We start from the raw sequence: 25,903 nt of genomic DNA, 5'->3' as shown, positions 1-25,903 counted from the left end.
GGTGAAGAGGTAGTAGTTGAAGAAGTAGTAGTTGAAGAAGTAGTAGTTGAAGAAGTAGTAGATGAAGAAGTAGTAGATGAAGAAGTAGCAGATGAAGAAATAGAAGGGTAAGAAGTAGTAGGTGAAGAAGTAGTAGGGGAAGAAGTAGAAGATGAAGAAGTAGTAGATGAAGAAGTAGTAGATGAAGAAGTAGTAGATGAAGAAGTAGAAGATGAAGAGTAGTAGGTGAAGAAGTAGTAGGGGAAGAAGTAGTAGTTGAAGAAGTAGTAGATGAAGAAGTAGTAGATGAAGAAGTAGTAGATGAAGAAGTAGAAGATGAAGAGTAGTAGATGAAGAGGTAGTAGATGAAGAAGTAGGTGAAGAAGTAGTAGGTGAAGAAGTAGTAGTTGAAGAAGTAGTAGTTGAAGAAGTAGTAGATTAAGAAGTAGAAGATGAAGAAGTAGAAGATGAAGAGTAGTAGATGAAGAGATAGTAGATGAAGAAGTAGAAGATGAAGAAGTATAAGATGAAGAAGTAGTAGCGAAGGAGTAGATGAAGAGGTAGAAAATGAAGAAGTAGAAGATGAAGAAGTAGTAGATGAAGAAGTAGTATGGCATATTAGTAGATGAAGAAGTAGTAGATGAAGAGTAGTAGATGAAGAGGTAGTAGATGAAGAAGTAGGTGAAGAAGTAGTAGGTGAAGAAGTAGTAGTTGAAGAAGTAGTAGTTGAAGAAGTAGTAGATGAAGAAGTAGTAGATGAAGAAGTAGAAGATGAAGAGTAGTAGATGAAGAGGTAGTAGATGAAGAAGTAGGTGAAGAAGTAGTAGGTGAAGAAGTAGTAGTTGAAGAAGTAGTAGTTGAAGAAGTAGTAGATTAAGAAGTAGAAGATGAAGAAGTAGAAGATGAAGAGTAGTAGATGAAGAGATAGTAGATGAAGAAGTAGAAGATGAAGAAGTATAAGATGAAGAAGTAGTAGCGAAGGAGTAGATGAAGAGGTAGAAAATGAAGAAGTAGAAGATGAAGAAGTAGTAGATGAAGAAGTAGTATGGCATATTAGTAGATGAAGAAGTAGTAGATGAAGAAGAAGTAAATGAAGAAGTAGGAGGTGAAGAAGTAGTAGATGAAGAAGTAGAAGATGAAGAAGTAGAAGATGAAGAAGTAGAAGATGAAGAAGTAGAAGAAGAAGAAGTAGTAGGTGAAGAAGTAGTAGATGAAGAAGTAGTAGGGAAGGAGTAGATGAAGAGGTAGAAAATGAAGAAGTAGAAGATGAAGAAGTAGTAGATGAAGAAGTAGTATGGCATATTAGTAGATGAAGAAGTAGTAGATGAAGAAGTAGTAGGTGAAGAAGTAGAAGATGAAGAAGTAGTAGATGAAGAAGTAATAGGTGAAGAAGTAGAAGGTGAAGAAGTAGTAGTTGAAGAAGTAGTAGTTGAAGAAGAAGTAGTTGAAGAAGTAGTAGATGAAGAAGTAGTAGATGAAGAAGTAGAAGGTGAAGAAGTAGTAGGTGAAGAAGTAGTAGGGGAAGAAGTAGAAGATTAAGAAGTAGTAGATTAAGTAGTAGTTGAAGAAGTAGTAGTTGAAGAAGTAGTAGATGAAGAAGTAGTAGATGAAGAAGTAGAAGATGAAGAGTAGTAGATGAAGAGGTAGTAGATGAAGAAGTATGTGAAGAAGTAGTAGGTGAAGAAGTAGTAGTTGAAGAAGTAGTAGTTGAAGAAGTAGTAGATGAAGAAGTAGAAGATGAAGAAGTAGAAGATGAAGAGTAGTAGATGAAGAAGTAGAAGATGAAGAAGTATAAGATGAAGAAATAGTAGGTGAAGAAGTAATATGGCATATTAGTAGATGAAGAAGTAGTAGATGAAGAAGAAGTAAATGAAGAAGTAGGAGGTGAAGAAGTAGTAGATGAAGAAGTAGAAGATGAAGAGTAGTAGATGAAGAGGTAGTAGAAGAAGAAGTAGAAGATGAAGAAGTAGAAGATGAAGAAGTAGAAGATGAAGAAGTAGTAGGTGAAGAAGTAGTAGATGAAGAAGTAGTAGCGAAGGAGTAGATGGAAGAGGTAGAAAATGAAGAAGTAGAAGATGAAGAAGTAGTAGATGAAAAAGTAGTATGGCATATTAGTAGATGAAGAAGTAGTAGATGAAGAAGTAGAAAATTAAGAAGTAGTAGATGAAGAAGTAATAGGTGAAGAAGTAGTAGCTGAAGAAGTAGTAGCTGAAGAAGTAGTAGCTGAAGAAGTAGTAGATGAAGAAGTAGTAGCGAAGGAGTAGTAGATGAAGAAGTAGAAGATGAAGAAGTAGTAGATGAAGAAGTAGTAGATGAAGAAGTAGTAGATGAAGAAGTAGAAGATTAAGAAGTAGTAGATGAAGAAGTAGTAGATAAAGAAGCAGTAGATGAAGAAGTAGTAGATGAAGAAGTAGTAGATGAAGAAGTAGTAGATGAAGAAGTAGAAGATGAAGAAGTAGTAGTTGAAGAAGTAGAAGATGAAGAAGTAGAAGATGAAGAGGTAGTAGGTGAAGAAGTAGTAGATTAAGTAGTAGGTGAAGAAGTAGTAGGTGAAGAAGTAGTAGTTGAAGTAGTAGATGAATAAGTAGTAGATGAAGAAGTAGTAGGTGAAGAAGTAGTAGGTGAAGAAGTAGAAGATGAAGAAGTAGTAGTTGAAGAAGTAGTAGTTGAAGAAGTAGTAGGTGAATAAGTAGTAGATGAAGAAGTAGTAGATGAAGAAGTAGTAGATGAAGAAGTAGTAGTTGAAGAAGTAGTACTTGAAGAAGAAGTAGTTGAAGAAGTAGTAGATGAAGAAGTAGTAGATGAAGAAGTAGAAGATGAAGAGTAGTAGATGAAGAGGTAGTAGATGAAGAAGTAGGTAAAGAAGTAGTAGGTGAAGAAGTAGTAGTTGAAGAAGTAGTAGTTGAAGAAGTAGTAGATGAAGAAGTAGAAGATGAAGAAGTAGAAGATGAAGAGTAGTAGATGAAGAGATAGTAGATGAAGAAGTATAAGATGAAGAAGTATAAGATGAAGAAGTAGTAGGTGAAGAAGTAATATGGCATATTAGTAGATGAAGAAGTAGTAGATGAAGAAGAAGTAAATGAAGAAGTAGGAGGTGAAGAAGTAGTAGATGAAGAAGTAGAAGATGAAGAGTAGTAGATGAAGAGGTAGTAGATGAAGAAGTAGAAGATGAAGAAGTAGAAGATGAAGAAGTAGTAGTTGAAGAAGTAGTAGATGAAGAAGTAGTAGCGAAGGAGTAGATGAAGAGGTAGAAAATGAAGAAGTAGAAGATGAAGAAGTAGTAGATGAAGAAGTAGTATGGCATATTAGTAGATGAAGAAGTAGTAGATGAAGAAGTAATAGGTGAAGAAGTAGTAGATGAAGAAGTAGTAGCTGAAGAAGTAGTAGCTGAAGAAGTAGTAGCTGAAGAAGTAGTAGATGAAGAAGTAGTAGCGAAGGAGTAGTAGATGAAGAAGTAGAAGATGAAGAAGTAGAAGATGAAGAAGTAGTAGATGAAGAAGTAGTAGATGAAGAAGTAGAAGATTAAGAAGTAGTAGATGAAGAAGTAGTAGATAAAGAAGCAGTAGATGAAGAAGTAGTAGATGAAGAAGTAGTAGATGAAGAAGTAGTAGATGAAGAAGTAGAAGATGAAGAAGTAGTAGTTGAAGAAGTAGAATATGAAGAAGTAGAAGATGAAGAAGTAGTAGGTGAAGAAGTAGTAGTTGAAGAGGTAGTAGTTGAAGAAGTAGTAGTTGAAGAAGTAGTAGATGAAGAAGTAATAGATGAAGAAGTAGAAGATGAAGAAGTAGAAGATGAAGAAGTAGTAGGTGAAGAAGTAGAAGATGAAGAAGTAGTAGATGAAGAAGTAGTAGATGAAGAAGTAGTAGGTGAAGAAGTAGTAGGTGAAGAAGTAGAAGATGGAGAAGTAGTAGTTGAAGAAGTAGTAGTTGAAGAAGTAGTAGTTGAAGAAGTAGTAGGTGAAGAAGTAGTAGGTGAAGAAGTAGTAGATGAAGAAGTAGTAGGTGAAGAAGTAGTAGATGAAGAAGTAGTAGATGAAGAAGTAGTGGGTGAAAAAGTAGTAGCTGAAGAAGTAGTAGGTGAAGAAGTAGTAGTAGATGAAGGTTAGGGCAGTTTGTGGGGCTTTTCTAGGGAACACACGGTAGGGCATGACTCAAAAGTGTGGTTACACACACACACACACACACACACTCAAGCACACACACACACACACGCACGCACACACGCACGCACACACACGCACACACACACGCAAGCACACACACACACACACACACACACAAGCACACACACACACGCACACACACACACACACACACAAGCACACCCACATTTGACTGAGTTAGTCGGCACCACACAATTGTGCCGACAGGTTCAGACAGGTTTGTTTACTTTGTTGATCTCTTCTATAAACCGCCTGGCTCCATAATCGGCTCGTCCAGATCTAAGCAACTATATTGTTCCCAATGCAGAGAAAAATAACAGTTCCCATTCTCCTGTGTTGTTGGAGGCAAACTTGCATATTTTGAAATCCAGGTCTTTCCAGTTTCTCAACATATTTTTTGAGTTGGATGGAATTAGGTGTCAATATAGCTGTAAGTGTAGTAATGAGTCATGTTTTGATGGTTTGTGGAAAGGAAGTATGGTGTTACCAGATCTCAAGCACGATGTGGACCCCTAGTTCTCCTCCACTATACTCCAGTAAGGATGGAATCCCACCAGAGGTTCAGAGAGAGGTCTCCCCCAGGCTCTCACACTCTCTCTCTCACTCACTCACACACACACATTCTCACTCTCTGTTTCTGCCTCTCCCGCTCTTTCGCGCTCTGTCACACACACACACACACACACACACACACATTCAAACTGGTGTTAAGTCAAATTCAATCCACATCTCGTGGAAGCAGCTGAAGCAAACTGGTTGCGTGTTGTGCCAGATATATGTCGCCACAACATTGCCTCTTGAAAAAATGCAACGTGACTCTGTGGGACTTTTCACAACATACAAAAGGAAAAGGTGCAACATTTAAAATGATTTGTTTTATTTAAGCAATGGCCTTCACAACAGAAATATTCTATCATGAAGTTTGTGACTGTGGCATAACTGCAGCAACCTGAACACCCAGTATGTGTTTGGGAGAGGCAGAGAGAGGCTACGAAGCCTGGGGTAACATACAGTGCTATGAAAAAGTATTTGCCCCCTTTCTAATTTTCTCTACTTTTGCATATTTGTGATACTGAATGTTATCAGATCTTCAACCAAAACCTAATATTAGATAAAGGGAACATACGTGAACAAATAACACAACAATTACATATTTATTTCATAAACAAAGTTATGCAACACCCAATTCCCCTGTGTGAAAAAGTAATTGCCCCATTACACTCAATAACTGGTTGTGCCACCTTTAGCTGCAATGACTCCAAACAAATGCTTCCTTGGGATAGCATAGAGTCAGGAGGGGGAGAGGCAGAAAGAGGCTACGAAGCCTGGGGTAACATAGAGAAAGGAGGGGGAGAGAGGAAGAGAGAGGCTACGAAGCCTGGGGATAGCATAGAGATAGGAGGGGGAGAGAGGAAGAGAGAGGCTACGAAGCCTGGGGTAACATAGAGACAGGAGGGGGAGAGAGGAAGAGAGAGGCTACGAAGCCTGGGGATAGCATAGAGATAGGAGGGGGAGAGAGGAAGAGAGAGGCTACGAAGCCTGGGGTAACATAGAGACAGGAGGGGGAGAGAGGAAGAGAGAGGCTACGAAGCCTGGGGATAGCATAGAGACAGGAGGGGGAGAGAGGAAGAGAGAGGCTACGAAGCCTGGGGATAGCATAGAGACAGGAGGGGGAGAGAGGAAGAGAGAGGCTACGAAGCCTGGGGATAGCATAGAGATAGGAGGGGAGAGAGGAAGAGAGAGGCTACGAAGCCTGGGGTAGCATAGAGACAGGAGGGGGAGAGAGGAAGAGAGAGGCTACGAAGCCTGGGGTAGCATAGAGATAGGAGGGGGAGAGAGGAAGAGAGAGGCTACGAAGCCTGGGGTAACATAGAGACAGGAGGGGGAGAGAGGAAGAGAGAGGATACGAAGCCTGGGGTAACATAGAGACAGGAGGGGGAGAGAGGAAGAGAGAGGCTACGAAGCCTGGGGTAACATAGAGACAGGAGGGGAGAGAGGAAGAGAGAGGCTACGAAGCCTGGGGATAGCATAGAGACAGGAGGGGAGAGAGGAAGAGAGAGGCTACGAAGCCTGGGGATAGCATAGAGATAGGAGGGGGAGAGAGGAAGAGAGAGGCTACGAAGCCTGGGGTAGCATAGAGACAGGAGGGGGAGAGAGGAAGAGAGAGGCTACGAAGCCTGGGGTAGCATAGAGATAGGAGGGGAGAGAGGAAGAGAGAGGCTACGAAGCCTGGGGGTAACATAGAGACAGGAGGGGGAGAGAGGAAGAGAGAGGATACGAAGCCTGGGGTAACATAGAGACAGGAGGGGGAGAGAGGAAGAGAGAGGCTACGAAGCCTGGGGTAACATAGAGACAGGAGGGGGAGAGAGGAAGAGAGAGGCTACGAAGCCTGGGGTAACATAGAGACAGGAGAGGGAGAGACAGAGAGAGGCAGCTGCTGTCTGAGGATAAGGCAAACACAGGAGGGTCCAGACAAAGAGGCCTTCCCAGGCCCACCCCTTACTGTTTCACCCCACCCCCAGCATACTCAGCCACTAAAGTTTACACAGCCGGACAATCTCACGCTTCACTCTCCCTAGTACCAACCCTGCTGAACTGACTGCCTTGACCGAGATATTCTGAAAAAAAACACGATCTAAATTAACCACGATTGTGACAGTTATGTTTCAGTTAGCATGTGTATTCCTCTGACTTTATTTTTTATGTGTGTGTGTGTGTGAGAAAGAGAGAGAGAGAGAGAGAGAGAGAGAGAGAGAGAGAGAGAGAGAGAGAGAGAGAGAGAGAGAGAGAGAGAGAGAGAGAGAGAGAGAGAGAGAGAGAGAGAGAGAGAGAGAGAGACAGAGATAGAGACAGAGACAGAGACAGAGACAGAGACAGAGACAGAGACAGAGAGAGTACTATGTCTGTGCATGCATACACCTGTGCATGCATGTCTACGCTTTCCTACCAGGGTACAAGTTCAGACAGATTCTTCAAGGAGTAATCGTTGGCAAGCTTTCTAAATTAGGCAACAGACCACGATTGGTTAAAGAAAATTGTGATAAATAGAAAAGTATATTAGTTTCTTTTAAGGACCAAAAAATTGAAAGCCGTGCCATACAGATTGCAAAATAGTTGGGAAGAGATTTTTTACGTACCGATTCCATGGCACATGGTTTATGATACGCAAAACGACGCCAGATTCAAAACTTAGATTTTAAATTATCATACAAAATTATTGCAACCAATAAATGTTATTTATATGGGGGATACAACCTTCCCAGCTCTGCAGATTTTGCTGCGAGGAGACAAAATCATTAGATAATTTGTTTTGGTACTGTCCATATGTAGCTTGTTTTTGGTCACAGGTCCAGGAATGGCTGAAGAATTGCAATATTTACCTGGAGCTAACCCTGCAGATAGCACTACTGGCTGATCTGAAAAGTCATAGTCAATCGATCAATAATATAATAATACTTTTAGCAAAAACAACAAAAAATTCAATTTACAATCTGTAGAAACAATGAGAATAGAAAGGTTCAGAACTTTTGTGAAACATCACAGCACAGTTGAAAAATATATGGCAAATATAAATCCAATATGGATAGTGTTAAGATATAGATGGGAGGGGTTGAATGGAGCTGAAGGATGGGACTAATAACAACTAATAACAACAACATAACTCATGTAAAACATACTGTGTCCGTAAAACGTTATAGGTTAAGACATTTTGTGAAAGAGCACAGTTTGAAAGATATGACAAATAGAAATCAAACCGGATGGACATCAGAAATAGATGGGAGGTTTGAGGGTAGAGGAAGGACAGGAGTAAATACAAACAAAATAGAACTATTGTAAAATAGACTGTGTCTATAAAATGTATGTAGTATGTATAAGCTGGAAGTAGAGGCCTAAGTGTTGTTGTTCACTAGTTTATTCCAATTAGGGGAGGGGTGGTAGGGTGTCACGACTCCCTCCTTGTTCGGGCAGGCTTCAGCGTTCGTCATCACCGGCTTACTAGCCACTGCCGCTTCATATATCATCATTCCATTTGTCTTGTCTTGTCATTTACACACACCTGGTTCTTATCACCTCATTAGGGGATGATTGTGGGTGATTGTTTTATGTGAGTTGAGTGTAGCTCGGTGGAGCTACTCGTACCTTGTATTGCCAGGGTAGATTATTCCCCTGTGCCTGTATTTTGTTGGAGCTATCCGTACCTTGTATTGCCGGGGTAGACTGTTCCCCTGTGCCTGTATTTTGTTGGAGCTATCCAGCGCAACTGTGTACGACGGAATAAACTCTGTATTCGGTGATTTACCCTCCCGCGCCTGACTCCTTCTAATCACACAGGGTTAGAAAGTAATAAAGGAAAATATATATTTTTTAAAGGATATGTATATATATATATGTGTGTATATGTATTGATATGTATGTATATATGTATGTATGTGTATATGTATGTATTTATATGTGTATGTATGTATGTATGTATGTATGTATGTATGTATGTATGTATGTATGTGTATGTATGTATATTTGCAAAAAATATATGGGGGATTGGAAGTGATGCAGACCATTACATTGATGGAAGCTACAATCTATCTGCAATATTAAAGCTGATCTACCCCCTGAAAAAATTAATTTAAAAAAAACAGAAAAAGTAAACAGGCCTTGCTTTTTGGACATTAATCATGGGGCCCACCTACGAGAACATCTGTCTCCCAGAGGCCACACCCATCATAGAGGGAGTTGAGTGGCTTGTCTCTTGATGCTAATAAAGCTCATGGAGACATGGAGAATGAAAAAGTAGAAGGTTAAAGGAGTGTTAAATGTGAAAGCAAGTGGGGGAGCTGCACATACACAAGGAGCAAAGAGAGATGGAAAAAAAAGGACACAGAGAGCAAGGCTGTTTAGGTCAGAGCAGGACAATAGTCTCTCCATCTAGAAACCATACATAATGCTTAGCACTTACCAACACCCCTAAACTGACATTGTGCTCCCAGGGAGGTGATCTCCAAACTACTTAGGAGTGATAATGAGAGGGAGGGTGAGCTAAGGACAGGACTCCTTCAGCTCAGTCCAGCCAGCCGAGAACAGAGCGGCCGTAGCCCTATGAGCCAAGCAGACGTTCCTCAGCCATGACATGGAAGCCGATGACAGAGCCTGATCCAACAACGTCAGCACAGAACATTCCCAGCCCGACAAGGCAAACGCAGACAGAACCCCTATTACCCTGAGCTTCCCCGGTCTGTCAACGAGATGTATACCTTCTCCTCCACCCCACAATGGACCTGATAGAGTCTAATCAATAATCCAAGCTCCCGCCTGCCTCAGACACACTGTCGAGAGTGAACCTGTAAGTCAGCATTTAATTGTACTGTGTACCATGTGTATCCTGTGCATATGACAAATAAACTGGACAACAAAGACAACAGACTCCTCTTCAGCCTGTACTGTATGTGGAGGCTGTCTGTCAGTAGAGCACAGAGCACACCTATCCACCTGCATGCCGAGGCCAGGAGAACAGAACACACCTATCCACCTGCATGCCGAGGCCAAGAGAACAGAACACACCTATCCACCTGCATGCCGAGGCCAAGAGAACAGAACACACCTATCCACCTGCATGCCGAGGCCAGGAGAACAGAGCACACCTATCCACCTGCATGCCGAGGCCAGGAGAACAGAACACACCTATCCACCTGCATGCCGCGGCCAGGAGAACAGAACACACCTATCCACCTGCATGCCGAGGCCAAGAGAACAGAACACACCTATCCACCTGCATGCCGAGGCCAGGAGAACAGAACACACCTATCCACCTGCATGCCGAGGCCAGGAGAACAGAACACACCTATCCACCTGCATGCCGAGGCCAGGAGAACAGAACACACCTATCCACCTGCATGCCGAGGCCAGGAGAACAGAACACACCTATCCACCTGAAACTCTGAGGCCAGGAGAACAGAACACACCTATCCACCTGCCACTCCGAGACCAGGAGAACAGAACACACCTATCCACCTGCCACTCCGAGGCCAGGAGAACAGAACACACCTATCCTCCTGCCACTCCGAGGCCAGGAGAACAGAACACACCTATCCACCTGCCACTCCGAGGCCAGGAGAACAGAACACACCTATCCACCTGCCACTCCGAGGCCAGGAGAACAGAACACACCTATCCTCCTGCCACTCCGAGGCCAGGAGAACAGAACACACCTATCCTCCTGCCACTCCGAGGCCAGGAGAACAGAACACACCTATCCTCCTGCCACTCCGAGGCCAGGAGAACAGAACACACCTATCCTCCTGCCACTCCGAGGCCAGGAGAACAGAACACACCTATCCACCTGCATGCCGAGGCCAGGAGAACAGAACACACCTATCCACCTGCATGCCGAGGCCAGGAGAACAGAACACACCTGTCCACCTGCATGCCGAGGCCAATAGAACAGAACACACCTATCCACCTGCATGCCGAGGCCAAGAGAACAGAACACACCTATCCACCTGCATGCCGAGGCCAGGAGAACAGAGCACACCTATCCACCTGCATGCCGAGGCCAGGAGAACAGAACACACCTATCCACCTGCATGCCGAGGCCAGGAGAACAGAACACACCTATCCACCTGCATGCCGAGGCCAAGAGAACAGAACACACCTATCCACCTGCATGCCGAGGCCAAGAGAACAGAACACACCTATCCACCTGCATGCCGAGGCCAGGAGAACAGAGCACACCTATCCACCTGCATGCCGAGGCCAGGAGAACAGAACACACCTATCCACCTGCATGCCGAGGCCAGGAGAACAGAACACACCTATCCACCTGCATGCCGAGGCCAAGAGAACAGAACACACCTATCCACCTGCATGCCGAGGCCAGGAGAACAGAACACACCTATCCACCTGCATGCCGAGGCCAGGAGAACAGAACACACCTATCCACCTGCATGCCGAGGCCAGGAGAACAGAACACACCTATCCACCTGCATGCCGAGGCCAGGAGAACAGAACACACCTATCCACCTGCATGCCGAGGCCAGGAGAACAGAACACACCTATCCACCTGAAACTCTGAGGCCAGGAGAACAGAACACACCTATCCACCTGCCACTCCGAGACCAGGAGAACAGAACACACCTATCCACCTGCCACTCCGAGGCCAGGAGAACAGAACACACCTATCCACCTGCCACTCCGAGGCCAGGAGAACAGAACACACCTATCCTCCTGCCACTCCGAGGCCAGGAGAACAGAACACACCTATCCACCTGCCACTCCGAGGCCAGGAGAACAGAACACACCTATCCACCTGCCACTCCGAGGCCAGGAGAACAGAACACACCTATCCTCCTGCCACTCCGAGGCCAGGAGAACAGAACACACCTATCCTCCTGCCACTCCGAGGCCAGGAGAACAGAACACACCTATCCTCCTGCCACTCCGAGGCCAGGAGAACAGAACACACCTATCCTCCTGCCACTCCGAGGCCAGGAGAACAGAACACACCTATCCACCTGCCACTCTGAGGCCAGGAGAACAGAACACACCTATCCACCTGCATGCCGAGGCCAAGAGAACAGAACACACCTATCCGCCTGCATGCCGAGGCCAGGAGAACAGAACACACCTATCCACCTGCATGCCGAGGCCAGGAGAACAGAACACACCTATCCACCTGCATGCCGAGGCCAGGAGAACAGAACACACCTATCCACCTGCATGCCGAGGCCAGGAGAACAGAACACACCTATCCACCTGCATGCCGAGGCCAGGAGAACAGAACACACCTATCCACCTGCCACTCCGAGACCAGGAGAACAGAACACACCTATCCACCTGCCACTCCGAGGCCAGGAGAACAGAACACACCTATCCACCTGCCACTCCGAGGCCAGGAGAACAGAACACACCTATCCTCCTGCCACTCCGAGGCCAGGAGAACAGAACACACCTATCCACCTGCCACTCCGAGGCCAGGAGAACAGAACACACCTATCCACCTGCCACTCCGAGGCCAGGAGAACAGAACACACCTATCCTCCTGCCACTCCGAGGCCAGGAGAACAGAACACACCTATCCTCCTGCCACTCCGAGGCCAGGAGAACAGAACACACCTATCCTCCTGCCACTCCGAGGCCAGGAGAACAGAACACACCTATCCTCCTGCCACTCCGAGGCCAGGAGAACAGAACACACCTATCCACCTGCCACTCTGAGGCCAGGAGAACAGAACACACCTATCCACCTGAAACTCCAAGGCCAGGAGAACAGCTGCCCTGTCCGTTTTGTTGTTGTTTTGTCGTTCTAGTTCAGCGCCAGTGGTTCACCATGAAAGGAAATAGTACTCACAAGAAGAACAAAGCCACCCAGTATTTATGAAAATGTTCCTCCCTTGTCACAAGCCGGGCTAGAAACTCCGGTCTCAGATGTGGAGAGCTGGGGGTACTACCCCTTAGCCACAGAGGAGGTGTTGTAGGACCCAAATGAAACACCCAAGGCAATACTCCAGGCAAGTAGATTTAATGTTCCAAAACAGGAGGCAAAACAAAACAACTCCACGAGGGGAGAAAAACAAACTAAAGATAACTTTGAACAACTTACTAGGACAGACACGGTGGGACAAAGCAGGAGACACATAGTCAGGACGCAATAACCAAGTGAGAAACAAGGGGAAAACACACAGCTAAAATACACAAGGGGAAACAAGGCACAGGTGACCTGGATCAAGCTAATTAGGACACATGAGGAAGAACTAAGGCAGAGGGGGAACACAGATGACCTCTAGAGGCCCGGAGACAAACAGGAGGCAGGAAGCTGACACACACGAGGAAGAACTAAGGCAGAGGGGAACACAGATGACCTCTAGAGGCCCGGAGACAAACAGGAGGCAGGAAGCTGACAGGACCCCCTCCTCTAGGAACGACTCCTGACGTTCCTTCCAGAACACCCTGGCCCCAGGGTGCGAAAATCTCGGATCAAACCTGGGTCCAGGATGTCCCTGGCTGGAACCCAGGAGCGCTCCTCCCGGCCCGTAGCCCTCCCAGTCCACCAGATACTGCAGAGAGTTCTGGACCCTCCGGGAGTCCAGTATCCGGCGGACTGTGTAGGCTGGCTGGCCGTCAATGATCCTGGGAGGTGGCGGGAGTCTGCGTGGGGGGCAAAGGGAGAAGACAAGACAGGTTTAAGGAGTGAAACATGGAAAGTGGGGTTAACTCTAAGGGAGCGAGGGAGAACCAAACGATACGACACAGGGTTAACCTTTCTAGCAATGCGGAAAGGCCCGATGTATCTCTGGGAAAGCTTCCTGGATTCGACCCGGAGGGGCAGGTTCTTAGTGGCCAACCAAACTCTCTGACCAGCTCGGAAACTAGGGCCGTCCGGCGGTGGCGATTAGCCTGACTTTGGTATCTCTGGGAGGTCCGAAGGAGGGCACGCCTGGCCTTCTTCCAGGTCCGCCTACAGCGTTGGACAAAGCGCTGGGCCGAGGGAACACCAACTTGCGCCTCCTCCTCTGGAAACAATGGAGGGTTGTAACCGAACTGGCATTCGAAGGGGGACAATCCGGTGGCTGAGGACTGGAGGGTGTTGTGGGCATATTCAGCCCAAATGATATAGGTGGCCCAAGACGTGGGATTACTGGCCGCCATACACCGCAGGGTGGTCTCCAGATCCTGATTAATCCGTTCCGTTTGGCCATTAGACTCTGGATGGAACCCCGACGATAGGCTGGCTGTGGCCCCAACAAGCCTGCAGAAGGCCCCCCAAAACCGGGACGAGAATTGGGGGACCTCGGTCAGAGACCACGTCCAGGGGAATACCAAATATCCGGAAGACATGGTTCATGAGGAGCTCAGCAGTCTCCTTAGCCGAGGGCAGCTTGGGCAGGGGAATAAACCGGGCAGCCTTAGAGAACCGGTCTACCACCACTAGGATGACGGTGTTGCCCTGGGATAGAGGAAGTCCCGTAACAAAGTCCAGAGAAAGGTGTGACCATGGCCTTCGAGGAACAGGTAAGGGATGGAGCAGTCCCTGGGGGTCGCTGGCGTGTCGACTTTCCCTGGTTGCACACAGGGCAGGCCTCAACATAGACCTGCACGTCCTTCTTGATGGACGGCCACCAAAACCGCCGTCGGAGGAACTCCAGTGTGCGAGCACTGCCTGGATGGCATGTCAAGGGCGACTCATGACCCCACTGCAAGACGCGGCCCCGAACAGAGAGAGGAACGTACAGGCGACCGGCAGGACCACCGCCTGGATCGGGCTCCTGGACAAGAGCTTCTCGTACCCCTCTTTCTAGTTCCCACTGAAGAGGTGCGACGATCCTAGACCTCGGAATAATCGATGCCAAGGGCTTCTCTTGTAACTCGGGAGAATAGACTCGAGACAGAGCATCCGGCTTAGCGTTCTTGGTGCCAGGTCGGTAAGTCAGGAGGAACTGGAATCGATTAAAGAAAAGGGGCCATCGTGCTTGCCGAGGGTTCATCCGCTTAGCCTGTTGGAGATATTCCAGGTTCTTGTGGTCTGTGAGAACCTGGAAAGGGTGCTGAGCCCCCTCAAGCCAATGGCGCCACTCTTCCAATGCCAGTTTTACCGCAAGCAACTCTAGATCCCCCACGTGGTAGTTGCGCTCGGCCTCAGACAGGCGGCGAGACATGAACGCACAAGGGTGTAATCTCCCATCCGCACCCCTCTGTGACAGGACGGCTCCCACCCCCACCTCTGAGGCGTCCACCTCCACCACGAAAGGTCTCTCTGGGTCAGGGGTCACCAGAATCGGAGCAGACGTGAAGCGGCGCTTGAGATCCTCGAAGGCCCCTGCTGCTTCCGGACCCCAGTGAATCTTGGTCCCTCCTCCCTTGGTAAGCGTCGTCAAGGGGGCTACCACCGAGCTGAAATTCTTAATGAACTTCCGATAGAAGTTAGAAAAGCCAATGAACCGTTGAACCTCCTTGACCGTGGCAGGTGTGGGCCAATCGTGGACCGCCTTGACCTTCTTGGGATCCATCTCTAGGTGCCCGGGAGTGACAATAAACCCGAGAAACTGAGTCTGAGAAACATGAAATTCACACTTCTCAGGCTTAACGTAGAGGTGATTGTCAAGGAGCCTCTGGAGAACCCTGCTAACATGCCCCTCATGCTCCTTCAGTGACCTCGAGAAGATGAGGATATCGTCCAGGTACACGAAGACGAACAGATTAAGCATATCCCGGAGAACATCATTAATCAGGGCTTGGAATACTGCGGGGGCATTGGTGAGCCCGAACGGCATCACCCGATATTCATAGTGCCCCGTGGGCGTGTTGAAACGCCGTCTTCCATTCGTCTCCTTGCCGGATCCGCACGAGATGGTAAGCATTGCGGAGATCCAGCTTAGTAAAAATGGAAGCCCCTTGAAGCAGCTCAAAAGCAGTGGCCATGAGAGGAAGGGGGTATCGATTCCGAACCGTGATCTTGTTGAGTCCCGGTAATCAATACAAGGCCTAAGACCCCGTCTTTCTTTTCAACAAAAAGAAGCCCGCCCCAGCCGGGGAAGTAGAGGCATAGATGAGGCCGGCTGCCAAGGACTCCTTAATGTAGGTGTCCATAGCTGCGTGCTCGGGGGAGGACAAGGAAAAGATCCGACCTCTAGGAGGGCAGCACCCAGGGAGTAGATCAATGGCACAGTCATACGTGCGATGAGGCGGTAAGGAAGTAGCCCGGGCCTTGCTGAACACTGCCTTGAACCGATGGTAAACACTGGGGACTCGGGAGACGTCAACCGACTCTTGAAACTGGGTACTAGGGGCTGAGGAACTCTGAAGCATGCAGGTGAGTTGGCAGGCGGGACCCCAGCTTAGAATGGTGCCCGTAGGCCAGTCGATCTGGGGATTATGTCTGCATAGCCAAGGGTAACCCAGGATAATAGGATACTCGGGAGAGTCAATGAGATAGAAGGTCTCCTCCTGCTGGTGTTGAGAGATGGTAAGTCGCAGGGACTGAGTCGCCTCGGTAACCTTTCCTGGTTCCAGAGGTCTGCCATCTAAGGCTGTAACTGCCTGGGGTTGAGGAAGTAGTTGGGTAGGGATCTTAAGTTCCTTAGCCAAGGTTACATCCAGGAAATCACCTGCGGCACCGGAATCGATCATAGCCTGGACCCGATGCTGGTGGCCCCCCAGGACAGAGTGGCTGGAATAGCCAGGACAGCGTTAGTAGGAGGCGCTCTAACTCTCCCCCATCACAGCCCTCCTGTAGCTGGGGCGGGGACAGGCGTTTCCAAGCTCGGGGCAAGTGGAGCGGAAGTGGCCGGCAACCCCGCAGTAGAGGCACCGACGTTCCCTCATGCGACGTTCCCTTTCGTTGGGAGAAAGCCTGGAACGGCCTAACTGCATGCTCTCCGGGAAATCCTGGAGCAGTTCAGGAGCCGGGAAGCTCTGAATGACGGAGTCCAAACAGGAGAAACAGAGCTGCTCAGAGGAACTTGGGAATGAGACACCTGACGGCGAGCCGTTCTCCGCTCTCTTAGACGATTGTCCAGGCGGATGGCCAAGGCTATGAGGGACTCGAGATCACCAGCTGGTTCTCGGGTGGCTAACTCATCTTGAAGGGGCTCAGATAACCCTCCCTGAAAGCAGACCCTCAGCGCTTCATCATTCCATCCGCTCCTTGCTGCTATGGTCCGGAAATCAATGGCAAAATCTGCCGTGCTTCGGGGCCCCTGACGGAGAGACAGTAGGCGCTTGGAAGCCTCCCGCCCACTGACAGGATGATCGAACACCCGCTTGAACTCTTCTACAAATGCAGCGTGGGAGTCACAACAGGCCTCCTGGGACTGCCACACCGCAGAAGCCCAGGCGAGCGCCTTGTCTGAAAGAAGGGTAATGATGTAGGCAATCTTGGAACGGTCTGTGGGAAAACTTGAGGGTTGGAGCTCGAAGGTGAGGGAGCATTGGGTGAGGAAACCCTGGCAAGAGCTTGGATCCCCAGAAAAGAGCTTGGGAGGTGGTAGTCGGGGCTCCGCCAACCGAGACGACCTGTCGTCACTGGGGGGTGACCTGGGGGAAGGGAGAGGACCAGGGAGGCGTTCAAAGAGCTGGCGGAGGGAACTCATCATTTCGGCCAGGAGTTGAGAATGACTAGCCATCAGCTCCTCTTGTCGGCTGAGAACGGCTTCATGGCGCTGGAAAGAAGCCTCATGTCGAGTGATCACCGCCAACAGGTCCGGGGAACTGAGTGTTTCTGGGTCCATGATTGACTTGGTTATTCTGTCACAAGCCGGGCTAGAAACTCCGGTCTCAGATGTGGAGAGCTGGGGGTACTACCCCTTAGCCACAGAGGAGGTGTTGTAGGACCCAAATGAAACACCCAAGGCAATACTCCAGGCAAGTAGATTTAATGTTCCAAAACAGGAGGCAAAACAAAACAACTCCACGAGGGAGAAAAACAAACTAAAGATAACTTTGAACAACTTACTAGGACAGACACGGTGGGACAAAGCAGGAGACACATAGTCAGGACGCAATAACCAAGTGAGAAACAAGGGGAAAACACACAGCTAAAATACACAAGGGGAAACAAGGCACAGGTGACCTGGATCAAGCTAATTAGGACACATGAGGAAGAACTAAGGCAGAGGGGAACACAGATGACCTCTAGAGGCCCGGAGACAAACAGGAGGCAGGAAGCTGACACACACGAGGAAGAACTAAGGCAGAGGGGAACACAGATGACCTCTAGAGGCCCGGAGACAAACAGGAGGCAGGAAGCTGACATCCCTCACAGGGAAAGTGTTATAATAGCCTACATTTTGGTGGCATACTGATGAACATAATTGCTTACAAGACAATGAATAGTCCCAGTATTATTGTGAATATACCCTTTATTATAATATGTCCATGTTATCCATCTGATTATCAGTGATGAGGAGTATCTAGATTATTTGATTATTTTAAGCTTTTGTTCCCGTCTATGATTGTATAATCAGCATTGTTATCAAGGCCTAATATGAACAGCTCTGGAGTTCTGGATGTGGTCATCTGGGCACCGGAAAGCATACAGTTCAATCTCATACTGTAATGATATATTTATGAACTATGTTTTAGTGGATTTATAATGTTTATTTTATGTTGGGTCGTGTATGTAAAGTGAGGTAGTCAGGAAAGATGCTGATATTTGGATGTCCTTGGGGCCAGAACCTGTAAGGATATGTAGGTGTCCACAAAACCTGGCCTACTTCCCCTCAGGGTACCTCACCCACTCTACTGTAGTGTAAATATTGAGAAAGGTGTGCCTATGTTGAAGGGGGTGGGCCTTTTGTTTTCATGACTGGTATTCAACAGTAAAATCTCTATAGCCTTCTTCATACAGAGTATGTTTACACGCACACTAATAATTCAATTTAAACTGATTATGGTATGGTAGGCTGAGTATGGCATTAGTCATGTAAACACCTTACTCTGCTTATCTTAATCGGCATAAGGTCATAATCGAAGTAAGCATTGGCCGATTAAAACAGATGAGCCCTAAATGATTAGGTTGCGTAAATGCCTTAATCAGAGTTACAGCAGTGTATTTGATCTGCGCATGTGCTAGCACGAGCAGCGCGAGCTTCCTTCTCTTGCACGAGTAAAGTGAGTTCAGAAAAACTGAAAGTATGCATCTTAGAAAATGTTTTCACATACCAACTTTATATGTCCGAACTCAGAATCAAATAGGCATCACAAAAATAACATGGTCATTGGTCGCTGTGGTAGAACGTTTTTTTGATTGGGGATTTTCTGCATTTATTAAAGTCCGATCAGGTAGCCTGATTTCAGATGTGTCCATGTAAACAGGATTATTAGGGAATAAAGCATGTAAACGTTTAAATCGAACTATTATATTAATCTGTCTCATCATAATCCAAACAACATGTCAGTGTTTATTGTAGATGTGTTGGACATAGAATTGATCATCTAATTTGGTGGACGATTGAAGATTTAGAAAAACTGTCTGTCGGCCCCACATGTTCATTACCCTTCATTAGGGGTAATCATGTGCTGTATGTCTTCTCAAATGAGTCTGCAGCTGCCTGTCTTATAAAAGAGAGCATATGGCCCTAAGGCAACCTCATGATTCCACTATTTATCTGGAAGGCTGTGAAAGACTTCTCTGTATGTGGACTTTTGTCCCTATTAGCATTCCATCTCAAGGGCATCATGGTTTCCAAGACATATGCAAATGACAAATCAATTGCAAGTTGTCACAGGCTCTCTCAAGTCTTGTCTACACTTGCCACTTACATGCGACTTCTGCTATCTGAATACGAAGATCACATTGAAAAGACGGGTCTAGATGTACAAAAGTCGCTTTGTGGTCTGATTGTGTTCAGATCTGGCTGACTACATCAGGAGGTGGTCAGGGATGCATTGTGTGCGGATTTCTCCTCAGTCTGGATGCAATTTGCCTACCGAAAGTGCATACAGTGGGTGACGTCATCAGCACCCTTCCACAAGTCTCCAGACAACGTGTGTTTTGGGACCGAGAGGCACCTTCTCATTATAAAGTCGGAGGAAAGACGTTTCTAGCGTGTGAGGAACGTGTTTGCTGGCCTCATAAATGCTAGTCAGCTAGCTAATATTTAGAAAAACAAGAGTTATCCTAACCCGTTTGAAATCCCTTTAGCGTTGCTTGCTAGCTTGCTGGCTAGCTACAGAGGTTAGCTGGCAAGTTAGCTACAGTAGTTAGCTACTGCCATCAGTTGTTGTGTTATTATCATATTTTGCCTAGTCCACCATTTGTAGAATGCATACTGGCGTTTGAATATAGTGCGGTAACGGACACAATGTGGACACGGTGGACACATTTAAATGTAAATGTAGAGGTATTACATGTTCGGAATTCCATGATCAGAACTCCATTATCAGAATACAAAAGCTGCATGATCTGTCAAGTCTAAATATGGCCTCAGTGAGACTGACATTCTGACCACACCGCTGGCGAAATAAATGTACACATACATGTTATTCATTCATTGGACCCACACTGCTCGCGCGTGTCAACGAGCGTCTGTGTAGCCAGGCGCTAAAATAGAACTTGGTTCTATTTGTGACGCTTTACAAGCCTCTCCCATCTCCCTCCCCCTCAGGAGACTGAAAAGATTTGGCATGGGTCCTCAGATCCTCAAAAAATTATACAGCTGCACCATCGAGAGCATCCTGACTGGTTGCATAACCGCCTGGTATGGCAACTGCTTGGCCTCCGACCGCAAGGCACTACAGAGGGTAGTGCGTACGGCCCAGTACATCACTGGGGCCAAGCTTCCTGCCATCCAGGACCTCTATACCAGGCGGTGTCAGAGGAAGGCCCTCAAAATTGCCAAAGACTCCAGCCACCCTAGTCATAGACTGTTCTCTCTGCTACCGCACGGCAAGCGGTACCGGAGTGCCAAGTCTAGGTCCAAAAGACTTCTCAAAAGCTTCTACCCCCAAGCCATAAGACTCCTGAACAGCTAATCATGGCTACCCGGACTATTTGCACTGCCCCCCCACCCCATCCTTTTTACGCTGCTGCTACTCTGTTAATTGTTTATGCATAGTCACTTTAACTCTACCCACATGTACATATTACCTCAACTACCTCAACTAGCGGGTGCCCCGCACATTGACTCTGCAACGGTACCCCCCTGTATATATAGCCTCCCTACTGTCACTTTATTTTACTTCTGCTCTTTTTTTTCTCAACACTTTTTTTGTTGTTGTTTTTTACTTTTTTTGTTAAAAATAAATGCACTGTTGGTTAAGGGCTGTAAGTAAGCATTTCACTGTAATGTCTGCACCTGTTGTATTCGGCGCATGTGACCAATAAAATTTGATTTGATTTGATTTGATTTGAAAGATGAACTGAGGTCCACACTCCAGTCCAGTTGGTGGTGGTAATGCACCTTAAAGTTGGATGCCAACCACCATATAAAGTCAAAAGAAGAAGAAGAATCCATTACTAGAAACAAACTCCGTTTACACTTTTATCTGTGGATTAATTGTTGGAGTAGAGGAACTTGTGCATTTCAGGTAAAATAACAACCCAATGTTTATATCCCAGGACAAATTAGCTAGCAATGGGGGAATCAGAATTGGGCTGCCTGTGTAAACGCAGCCTTATAGGCTTACCTGCCTGGCCTTCCCATCCCACATCGGAATTGAAAGCACACTTGCTTTTGACATGGAAACATGTTGCTTTTCTCCAAATGCAGGCTGCCTACATCACAGCTGATAGGAATATTTATGACAAGCTTGTAAGCACCTTCCGCTCCACCGTTCCTACGCAACGGGGTTATCTGCGCATAGATCTGTCAGATCCTGGCATGATACAGGTGACCTAGAGTGCCAGGAAACTAATGGTGGCTGGATGCCAGAAAGGGGCTTTTGTGATGGTGATGTTAATGATAAAGGAACATTAATTCAATGCCTAGACTGTTTTGCTAAATAATAATGGAGACTTTGTATAATTTAGTCTAATCGTAAAGGCATCAGGGTGCTGAGAGTGAGATTAAAACAAATTGGTAAAAGGCGCACCAAATAATAAGGGGTCAAAGCATACCCATTCCTCGTAGTGCTTACTGCCATTCTGCAATATATCTTCGAACTGTATGATGCAGTTGGCCACGAAATCGTCATATCCAATTGGCGCGTCGTGAAACACCGACAGTTCGATTTTCCTTCCGTCATGCACCTCCGTAACGAACTCGTCGTTCCACGCAGGGCTGTTGGTTTTCTGTTTGGTGGAGGTTTGGCCCACACGCGAGTCATCCACGTTTAGTGCAATGTATGTGTCTAAGAGAAAAGTCTGGGTCTTTGGGCCAACCGCATGCCTGAGAGACCAAGCTGTCGGTTTCAAGTCCAACGCCTCACAAATCTTGATCTTCAATAACCCATTGAAAACCACCATGGCGGTGATGTAATCCTCCTCAATAGGACTTGGAACAAGAGTGGTTGTTTACAATATAGTCCTTTAACCCAGACACTTCAACAGGTCATAAATAATTTAGCCTAGTTTTATGTAGCGTTTGAATCCTCAAATGAAGACCACGGTTTGAATGGGTTGAGACTTGAATGTAACGGGAAAATGCTGTCCAGTCTCACTCTATTACACACATAGCCTACCTATCGGATGCAAATCAGTCCTTCTGTAACAGTCTAGTGAGAGTAAATCGTCTCGTTTTTGCTCTCTGGCAGTCTTGGTTTTCACAATGATAATCCACATTTGGGGTTTAACCAGACAAAGCCTTTCTTTTGAATATAATAAATAAACGTCTTGCGAAGCTTATATGAAGAAAAAATACGACCATTCAGCAGTTGGAATGACAACAGCCTACCCAAACCGCAACACGACAGATCAAAATCTATCAAAGCTATCTATCCTCGGCAACTCCACTAGGCTCTGGAAACACTCATATTCCACGGTTGGAAGAGACTGCTGCCTCCTCGCCGTGAATTTGGGATGTTTCCCAAACGGGCTACGCGACTTGTGAATTGCTCAAGCAGTGTATAGTTTCAGGTCGACTCTGTTGTGGTTTTCTTGGTTTCTGTTAGCTCCTTATACTCCCAGGCTGTTTTCTCGCCGTTGCTGTTCTTAGTTTCCTGCAGACCTACCTCTTCTTCCCCCGACCGTCTAAACGCTGGTGCAGGAAATGCGCAAAACACGTCAGTTTCTTTCTCTGAGGCGCGCTGCGTCTTGTCTATGCCAGATGGGGGAGTACAACGCAACAGTCAGTGTAGGCGAACCTACCAGGCTGTCAGGACAGAGGCGCATCCCAAGGGCTCAAGTGATAGATACAGGGATATGATGTGCTGGAGTAGGCCTACTCATTACATCATTGTCTTTTCGGAAACATATCGGGGAGGCTCATTGCTGTGTGTGATAGGCCTATCCACCGAGTAGCAAGGTTATTACTGTTACAAGAAGGGGGCTATTGCATCAAAGACATGGACAAGGGGTGGATCATCAGGGTGGTTAGGTATGTCTGGTATTTGCAACAGATGATATTTTTCAGGCCATAACACTGACTATCGCACCTGAATTACACCCATAGCTATAATAATATAAGTCTTTATCTGTTTTCCAAAACATAAAACCATATCATAGCCGATGATTATGATCATAGGGGCTATAGCCTTTGAATGACAATAATACAAGTGTTTAGCATTGGTAACCCATAGGACATTTTTATGGATTGTTTTGCGACCTGATTAATAACCCATAAAATATGAAGATAGCCCACATATCTACATTTTTATTGAGCCATAAATAAAGTGTGTTTGATCCCGACAGTGCATCCCTGTTGTCTGGCCTATAACATCAAATGTCTAATGTATCGACCTTGACACAAGAAGAGCAGTGCCTGCAATGATACAGTGAGGGAAAAAATTATTTGATCCCCTGCTGATTTTGTACGTTTGCCCACTGACAAAGACATGATCAGTCTATAATTTTAATGGTAGGTTTATTTGAACAGTGAGAGACAAAATAACAACAAAAAAATCCAGAAAAACGCATGTCAAAAATGTTATAAATTGATTTGCATTTTAATGAGGGAAATAAGTATTTGACCCCTCTGCAAAACATGACTTAGTACTTGGTGGCAAAACCCTTGTTGGCAATCACAGAGGTCAGATGTTTCTTGTAGTTGGCCACCAGGTTTGCACACATCTCAGGAGGGATTTTGTTCCACTCCTCTTTGCAGATCTTCTCCAAGTCATTAAGGTTTCGAGGCTGACGTTTGGCAACTCGAACCTTCAGCTCCCTCCACAGATTTTCTATGGGATTAAGGTCTGGAGACTGGCTAGGCCACTCCAGGACCTTAATGTGCTTCTTCTTGAGCCACTCCTTTATTGCCTTGGCCGTGTGTTTTGGGTCATTGTCATGCCGGCAGGGATGTAGCTCAGTTGGTAGAGCATGGCGTTTGCAACGCCAGGGTTGTGGGTTCGATTCCCATGGTGGGCCAGTATAAAAAATAATGTATGCACTCACTAACTGTAAGTCGCTCTGGATAAGAGCGTCTGCTAAATGACTAAAATGTAAATGTAATAAAAGACACCTGGGAGCCAGACATCTTTGTGATTGAGAGGGGGTCAAATACTTATTTCCCACATTAAAATGCAAATACATTTATAACGTTTTTCTGGATTTTTTTGTTGTCATTCTGTCTCTCACTGTTCAAATAAAATTACCATTAAAATTATAGACTGATCATTTCTTTGTCAGTGGGCAAACGTACAAAATCAGCAGGGGATCAAATACTTTTTTCCCTCACGAACGAACGATAGATAGATAGATAGATTGATTGATTACAGGCCATGCAACGTTTGCAACCACATATCACTGAGGTTTGCTTGAAAATACCCTTCACTGTTGCATGTCTTTCTGCTGGGAATGCACCACATCTACATTTGCAGTGCAGATTGGCTGTTCATTCAAGTCTCCACCATGTGGAAGGAATGGGGTGTCTGCACAGTTAGGCTTATACATTAATAGTGGAAAATCTAATTCACTATGACCAGTAGGCTTGGCAACATCAATATTTAGAACACAAACTTACAGAGAACAGCTGCCTATATGAATAAAACCACACAATAATTAAAACATGGAAATATCTTTGAAATATCACAAGATGGATCACAAAAGAGTGTTGCTGATCCACACTCAATTATCCATGTTGAACAAAGTGTGGCTACTGTATTGAAATTGAGTATGTTTATCAGGTAGCCTAATAACAGGTAGCCTATATCTCACAATAACAGATATTATGATTATATATATTTGCTACATCTCCTTTTACAACACCTTAAAGCCACTGTCAATCATAAGAGAGTACAACCAACAAAAATGTGATGTCATTAGTAGGCTAAAAATAACTATCCTTTTGTACTTAGACAGTAGACTATATTTTTGTCTCCCTCCCCTATGTTGATACTATTCAATCCTGTAGTCTAGTATTTTACTATGTTGATACTATTAAATCCTGTAGTCTAGTATTTTAACAGGTACATAGTGAACAAATTATAAATCAAACACATAATACAGATGTAGCGTGTTGCAAATAGAATCAATAGGGTCAATAGAGTCAATATGGTCAATAGAGTCAAAGGGGTCAGTAGGGTCAAAGGAGTCAATATGGTCAATAGGGTCAATATGGTCAATAGAGTCAATATGGTCAATAGAGTCAATGTGGTCAATAGGGTCAATGGAGTCAATATGGTCAATAGAGTCAAAATGGTCAATAGAGTCAATATGGTCAATAGAGTTAGTAGGGTCAATAGATTCAATATGGTCAATACGGTCAATAGAGTCAATATGGTCAATAGGGTCAATAGAGTCAATAGTGTCAATATGGTCAGAGTCAATAGGGGCTGTATGCATGCATCACTTCCGCATTGGCGTAAGGATGCTTGGACATTTCCGGTTACCAGAAAAAAACATTAGACAGTGACAGTAGACCGTTATTATGGCAGAGATGAAGTTTACAAGGTGTTTGCTGTAGTTGCCTAATGTATCTGTTAATGATATACGGAGGGTTGTCCGGACATCCAGTACGACACCACGTAGCAAACTGGATAAAGGCTTCAAATTGTACGTTTCTTCTTTTCTTTGCAACTTTGAAGGTAATATGCTAACGCTAGCTAGCCTGAGCTAGAAGCCTTGCTTTGGTGTTTGAGGTCATGACTCCGTCCTGCTTCAGGTTAATCATGCTTTAAATAAAGTTTAATCATGTGTATATACCTCTCACTTCATGTGTTTGTACTTTTATGAAAGTATCA

General features: G+C 45.8%; 1 protein-coding gene across 1 annotated transcript in view; it reads right to left on the bottom strand.

Moving 5' to 3' along the window:
* The window catches only part of LOC121556241 (protein kinase C epsilon type-like), a 179,248-nt gene extending 156,505 nt beyond the window's left edge, over positions 1–22,743 (bottom strand). Inside the window, exon 1 of the mRNA XM_041870138.2 lies at positions 21,687–22,743. Coding sequence (XP_041726072.2) covers positions 21,687–22,034 — 348 coding nt within the window. The 5' untranslated portion in view covers positions 22,035–22,743. The remainder of the gene's footprint in view (positions 1–21,686) is intronic.
* Between the last annotated feature and the right edge of the window lie 3,160 nt (positions 22,744–25,903).

This window comes from Coregonus clupeaformis, unplaced genomic scaffold, assembly GCF_020615455.1.
Source record: "Coregonus clupeaformis isolate EN_2021a unplaced genomic scaffold, ASM2061545v1 scaf0056, whole genome shotgun sequence".
Taxonomy (NCBI): domain Eukaryota; kingdom Metazoa; phylum Chordata; class Actinopteri; order Salmoniformes; family Salmonidae; genus Coregonus; species Coregonus clupeaformis.
Note: the sequence above shows the minus strand (reverse complement) of the source record. Positions and strands in the feature narration are given on the sequence as shown.